The sequence below is a fragment of the Austrofundulus limnaeus genome, unplaced genomic scaffold, assembly GCF_001266775.1.
Source record: "Austrofundulus limnaeus strain Quisiro unplaced genomic scaffold, Austrofundulus_limnaeus-1.0 Scaffold9, whole genome shotgun sequence".
NCBI lineage: Eukaryota > Metazoa > Chordata > Actinopteri > Cyprinodontiformes > Rivulidae > Austrofundulus > Austrofundulus limnaeus.
The window spans coordinates 2,473,846-2,480,897 of NW_013952411.1; the positions used below are offsets into that span (position 1 = coordinate 2,473,846).

Sequence of the window (7,052 nt, forward strand, 5' to 3'; positions counted from 1 at the left end):
ATCTATCTATCTATCTATCTATCTATCTATCTATCTATCTATCTATCTATCTATCTATCTATCTATCTATCTATCTATCTATCTATCTATCTATCCATCCATCCATCCATCCATCCATCCATCCATCCATCCATCCATCCATCCATCCATCCATCCATCCATCGGGTTGGTTAAAACTACAGTGAGTCAACAGTGCCATCTAAAGGCCAAATTAAGTTTCTCTTTATGATGAAATGAAACTAAAAGTAGAACCCAGTTGCGTTTTCTTTTCGTTTCGAGTCCAGTGTCAGTGACAGTATATAAGGGGTTTGTTTACTGTGCCTTTTAACTCCAGCTGCACTTCACTTTCTTTTCATCGGACAGGTGAGGAGGGACCATGGAGTCTGCGAGCGACGAAATCCAAGAACGTCTCATTGAAGGCTTTAGGTTGAGGCTGGAAAAAAACATAACAGTGGCGCCGACTCTGAACCATTTGGCGTTCATTCAGCCCGAGGAAAAAGAGCAGATTATACAAAAACTGAGGTCGGACGGCGAGATATGTGCTGCCAGGCTGCTGATCACCGTGGTTCTTAAAAAGCCCCACAGTGAGGGCTGGTTCAGGGCCTTCGTGGACGGTTTAATACTCGGGGGTTCGGAACTTGCTGCCAAGTATTTGGAGTTAAACCCCCCGAGCCCTGATGTGGAGGAGGAGAAYGATTACTGCGTAAAGCTTATTCAGATACTGGCTCCCGGTCTTGAGACCATGAAGACAGAAGAAGTGTGTGCCGAATGTTTCTCCAGCGAGATTATCACTGAGGATGACAAGGAGAAAGTAAGTGTAATTTACAGCCAGTGTTTGAGTGGGCTGTCATAAACTGCTGAGTCATTCAGGAGCAGGGGCGCAGCCAAGGGGGCGCAGGGGTGGCAGTGGCCCGTCTTCCATGCGTAATTGGTCTGTTAGCAAAATATCTCATGAACCACTGGGCAGATTTTACATGATTTAACTCAGAAAGTAGCTTAATCTTTAGATGCATGGAAACCTGAATGTATGAAAAATAATAGTGGGAGCAAAATTTGTCATGTTATGTTTGTTTTTAGAGTACGTAATGGTCCTATGTCAATAGGCTGTCATACTCAAACATTATATAAAATTTACTGTATTTCTATAGTAAGCCACATTTAACTCAACCCAAAAAAAAAAAAAAAAAAACTATGAACCTGTAAGAAAAGCATAGCTAAAGTATGCACAGGAGGCAAATTCAGATTAGACTTGAACATTTWATTGCAAAAATATAAAGTCATACACAACTTTCAGCTGGACCAAACACAGAACGCATTTGTTTGTCTGTTGTTTACTGTGAGGCGTGTTTTAACTAATTTCCCCCTTAAAATTAAAGTCCATTCTGAGTTGACCCAGAATAAAAATAAACTAATTGCACAATGATTATAAAATATTAAAAACATCTTAAACAAAAATGTGTATATTTAAAAATACATTTAAGACACAATCTACATGTTACAAATTGATTAATAATTCTGCTTTGAAAACTTTCTGGAGGCACCCCTGTTTAGAAAAGATGGTGATTAAAGTGGATAACATAGGCTCATCATGGTCACAATATACAGTATGTGTTAACATAAATGTATTTTTTAAGTCAACATGCGCTTTCTTTTTAAGTACCACTAGATGGCAGTCAAACACACTCCTCTGTCAGGAAGCTTTTGAGACAACACTTCTCTCTCATTGCATGRCAAATCATCTCCAATTATTGTCTCCCAAAATCTAGATTTTAGCTGAAACAAGAAACAAAGGATCACGGAGCGGAGCCTCAGAACTTCTGAGGAGAATTGTGAAACGCCCCCCTGGATGGTTCTCGACATTTCTAGATGTTCTGCGTAAAACTGAGCACAAGCACCTGTATGAGCTGACCGGAGGATCACCTGAGTGTGGTGAGCGTCTGACTGCTCGAGCACACATAAAGTTAATTAATATAATTATAACAATATATAATTTAGATGATACAAGTTATATAATAATAAACATAACATTTTAATGCAGTCAGAACAAATGTCATAATTCACAGTAGATCAAACTTTATCTGATCCACGGTTTTGTTCTTATTTGCTTATTTGTCAGAACCATGTGAGAAATCACTGAATGGTGAGCCTGCAGTGGAGACCAAGGAAATCCGTTTCACTGAGGAGCCTCAGGATGATCCCACAGGTCTGACTTGGGTTCTTTCACTATATTGGTTATTTGGTAGGAAATCTTGATTTAATATGAATCTATTACATTTACCACACTAAGTCAAGATTATGGACATTTGCATCATGTCAAAGGAACTGTACTCTTTGATCTCTGTTGAAACTGAGTTTAATTCTCACCATCTTGACAAGCTTATGGCTAATCCAAGCAGAGCCATGACCATAGTGGATTGCTGCCATCTTAAAATAAAACTTCAGAGTGGTTTTCACAAAAGTACACTTCAAAGTATATGAACTATCCCTTTATAATTTCAAAATACATTTTAAAACTCAGCAAAATTTTATTAAAGACATTAAACAAATATAAAATTTCCCCAAAGCATAAAAAATAAATTCTTAGAAATACATTTTGTAGATGGATGGATGGATAGATAGATATTATGCATAGCTTATAACTTAGAAATGGTTTTCATTCTTTTCTCAAATGCAGTACAAGCTTCATAAACTTTTGCTTTTTATAGTTTATTTAATTTGACACTTTACATGCTTCAGTGCAGAATAAAATTATATAATTTGTCTTTGATGAATGTATTTCAATTCAAACTTTTATTGTTATTTTTGTTTTTCAGATCTGTATGCCAGTGCTGACATGCCAGAAAGCACGGACGCCTCAAATCCAGGTGGGACTTTGTTACTAATCCGAAGGAGTCTGATTTCATTCAGCCATGGTAGATTATTTGAAAATTCATGGCTCAAATGCTTTTTAGAAAAATGTACTGTATATTGGATCTGTAGTAATTTTCCAAAGGCTGAATGAAACTAGTTGGAGCATTAGTATGGAATATTTCTATAACGACAATAAATAAGTTCCATGTGTGAACTGTGAAAAACCAAGGGGAGGTCGAAGAGGACAGAACATTGTGGGGCTTCAAATGAAAACCACATGCTGACTCTGTATTAGCAGATCGTAAAGGAATCTGTGAAGAGCAGCCCTCCTCCCCACCTCAGGGCTTATATAGCCCCTTTGGGGGCTTTGGAAGGGGAGGTTTGTGGAACTGATCAGCAGTCCATCATTCACGTGCTCGCATTCAGTCCTAAGGTCCATTTAGAGTAACTTCCTTTTTTTTATTACTCTGAATGATTTTGAACTGTAGGATGAAACTCTCAAAGGCACAGGTACATTAAGCCCCAGGAAAGTTTTGAGATTTGTTACACAGAAAAGTCAAAAGGAGATTTGTGAGGACTAACAGAACACGTGTGTGATATCAGCCTACATGGGAGGTGAAGCTTGTGCAGAATGATCAGTACGTTCTCTGAACTGAACAGACTTCAGCTCATAAATTAGAATGAGCTGATTGTTTTCCAAGTTAATAATTATGTGTGGGAACTGCACGGTAAAGATTGTAGACCTCCCCCAGAACAAATTTCTTCTTGTTAAAGCTCTATCTCTCCCATCAGCACATACTGGTCTTAGGCTAGTTTCTCCTCTGGCATGCCGGGTCTGAAAGGAAAATTAAAAGCTGTCTGCACACAGGAAAAAGAAAAAAAATCTGTGGTTTTGAGCTCATAACTGAAAGAGAAACATGGAACTCATATGGGTAGCTGGAAAAAGGGGGAACATCATGCATTAGTCATCTATTATCCTGACTCTAAACAGATCAAATGCGTTCACTGTCTGCCAGCAGCTTTATATCTGACTTATGTGGGATTATAAGACGTCTTGTGTGCCGCAGAATAAGGCATAATTGTGTCAAAAATCAAGGAAAATCAAACTGAAGTGTTGTGATAAACTTAATCACATTTCAATGCTTGCTTAAACTCGTTTTGCAAAATCCAGTTCTTGTTTGATTTTATATTTTGAATGTAATCTTAGAGTTTTGCAAAAAAGTGCAAACTGAAGATTTTGGACTTTTTATTTGTTCTTGAACAATATTATGTTGTTCTCTTAGGGCTGGGCAACTTAACTAATAGAAGGGGCCACTATTTTGTTGTTGACACTACCAGAGGGCCACATAGCCCTGCACATGTCCCCCAATGTAATAAAACTGCCATTCTAAAAATGTTTGTATACTATATGTTTATTAAACCAACATATAGTGCAGTAACTTCACGTATGTCATGCTCAAATGCATGCATAACCGTTGTTCTCTTGTTTAAAAATATGAATACAGGTTATTTGAAACAAAAAAAATGAAAACGTATTCATAGCATAAGACACCTTGAGTGCAGACTCCTGCATGGTTATGCTTATGGTAAAAAGTCTGTGGCAATTTCAGTAAAATTCTCATTTAGCTTTGTGCAACATGTTGTAGTGGCGACTTATGTTAAAATCCTTTATGGCAGACGATGTCTGTATGCAAACTAAACAGAGAGGTTTGCCTTGAAATTCTGTTACCCCCATCCACCAAGAAAGTTAAAAAAAAGTTTTTGGCAAGCCAGATGGAAGTCACCCGCGAGTCGGATGTGGCCTGGGGGCTGCCGGTTGCCCTTCCCTGGTCTATTAAGAGAAAAACGTACCATATTTTCTCTTACTCACTTGATATTGCATTAAACTCAGGCTAACCAGGAAATGTGTATGTGTATATATTCTTGTCTTTTCCTAAGAAGACATTCCATCACAGTTTGTAAATGTGGTCTTAGCTTTTTTTTCTGTGCTTTTCAAATTTAGGTGACTTAGGAGCAGCTGCAGCAGCAACTAAAAGCCCTGAGAAAGCAGAAATCACTCTCTGGGATTATCAGATGGAAGTCGCTAGACCTGCCTTGGAGGGGAAAAACATAATAATATGCCTCCCGACAGGAAGTGGTAAAACCAGAGTCGCGGTGTACGTTACTAAGAAACATCTGGACAGCAGGAGGGAGGAGGGGAAACCAGGGAAGGTGATCATCCTGGTGAACAAGGTACTACAATGAGATTATGATTCATCTCTAACCCCTACGGTTAATTTTAGAGCCAAAGAAAACATTAAAGTTAATTTTGTAAATGTGGGTCAGCCCACCACGACTYAATGCCACAAGATTAAAAAATTCCACTGAACTTTGTTTCTATTTGGCTAATATAGTTCTAGATTGAAGAAATCCCATTTGGAGAAGAAACTTTTGTTTTTGTACGATCATGCTGTAAGAGTTTGCTGAAGACAGTTTACTGGAGCATTGTTCAATCCAGAAAGCAACACAATAATTACTTGATTAGCTGTGTTTGTGCAGAAAAGGGGCGTCTGCTTCTTTTGTAAACAATGTGCAAACAAAAGTCCTCTGCACCATTTACACATCTAATTTAAAGCCTTTCCTTAAACAGTCAAGTAGAGCTCTGAACATATTTAGCTGCGGTGGGTGTTGCAAACAAACAACTCCTTAAATTATCAGGAAGTCTGCACTAACAGAGACATAGTCTTGTCTTCAGATTCAAAGGAATTGATGCTAGAATGCTCTTGTTTTCTTCCAGATTCCTCTCGTTGAGCAGCATTTCACCACTGAGTTTTCGCCWTATCTAAAACCCAAATACAAAGTGGAGAGAGTCAGCGGAGACTCCCAGCTCAAAATCTCTTTTGCCAAGACTGTGCAGAGAAATGACGTCCTCATCTGCACGGCTCAGATTCTGGAAAACTACTTGGAGAGGGCTAACAGTGGAGAGGATGAAGGGGTGAAGCTGAGTGGTACGATTTTCCACATGAACACACTCAAAACATTTAAGCACATTGCCATTTTTTTTTTCATAATTTGATCAGAAAGTATAATTTCTTATTGTATAGTTTAAACCATAGTATTGTTTTTGTAACAATTTCTACAAAACATATTTTACAAGTGCAGTACATACTGTAGGATCCTGTATAAATTAGAGGCCTTCAAATGCTTACAGGACTCTTTAGATGACTTAGTTTGTATTTGCATTAACTTTTGAATAACAGGCTGATCTGTTGAAGAAATATAAGACTTGACAGAATAAATAGCCATATAGAAACAAACAAGATGATCTAATAAAGTGCAACTGAAAATCTGACAACATGAGTCAGGCATGCAGGTGGGGTAAATAGAAACCAGGACTAAAATGGGCAGAGACGGGTAGAGCGGGAAACAAAACTGAAACCAAGAAAAGGGAAACTCCACAATGATACGATACTAAAAGTAAAACCTAAAGCAAAGCAGTGCTAAAACAAAAACAAAACTCCAGGTTTATAAAAAAGGAAACTGAGATCCAAAGCAAAAAACACACTGTGTATGAAAAGCATGTGTTGTGACTGATTAAGATTTATGTTGAAATTAAACCCAAAATAAAAATTAAACTTTATTTCAATGTTAAAATTCCAGTTGGTGTCCATGACAATATGAAGACATGCCTTCAAATGTGCAAATGGTTATTACATCTCCAGTGTTTTTAAATGTTTGCTAAAATCTGCTTGGATGTCACTTCGAACGCTGATGGGTTCTGGAATAGAAAGCCTCCCCAGAGGACTCGGAGCAGGATTTCCCCCGACGGGATCCTGTCAAAGTCTTCCGACTCTGGTGCTCACTCTTGTTGGCAGTCACCAGTCCAAGGTGGAATAGCCACCTCAGAGGAACATATGCTGTTTGTTGAAAACACTTCRAAATCATCTACAGGCCACACGTCTGTTCAAGGCATCAGCCTGTGGCTGATCAAATTCACCCGAGAGCCTCCATCACAAAACATCAAGCTGCCACTTCATCTTCATTCCCCCTCCTGAGACAAATTGAAACATGTCATTTAAACGTGGATAATTTTATTTTACCTTTTGCTTTTGCTTTGTGCAAATCATCTGAATTCCTTTTTAAAAGCAAAAGTTTAAATCTTCTAAATTATGTGGAAAAGTTAGGAACAAATGATATATAATGAGCCTGGAGTACTTCTGGTA

At 38.2% G+C, this 7,052-nt stretch overlaps 1 protein-coding gene across 1 annotated transcript in view; it reads left to right on the forward strand.

Moving 5' to 3' along the window:
* Positions 1–291: 291 nt before the first annotated feature.
* The window catches only part of ifih1 (interferon induced with helicase C domain 1), a 13,119-nt gene continuing 6,358 nt past the window's right edge, over positions 292–7,052 (forward strand). The window contains exons 1-6 of the mRNA XM_014001504.1: positions 292–811; positions 1,767–1,929; positions 2,117–2,203; positions 2,814–2,864; positions 4,853–5,082; positions 5,627–5,837. Coding sequence (XP_013856958.1) covers positions 377–811; positions 1,767–1,929; positions 2,117–2,203; positions 2,814–2,864; positions 4,853–5,082; positions 5,627–5,837 — 1,177 coding nt within the window. The 5' untranslated portion in view covers positions 292–376. The remainder of the gene's footprint in view (positions 812–1,766; positions 1,930–2,116; positions 2,204–2,813; positions 2,865–4,852; positions 5,083–5,626; positions 5,838–7,052) is intronic.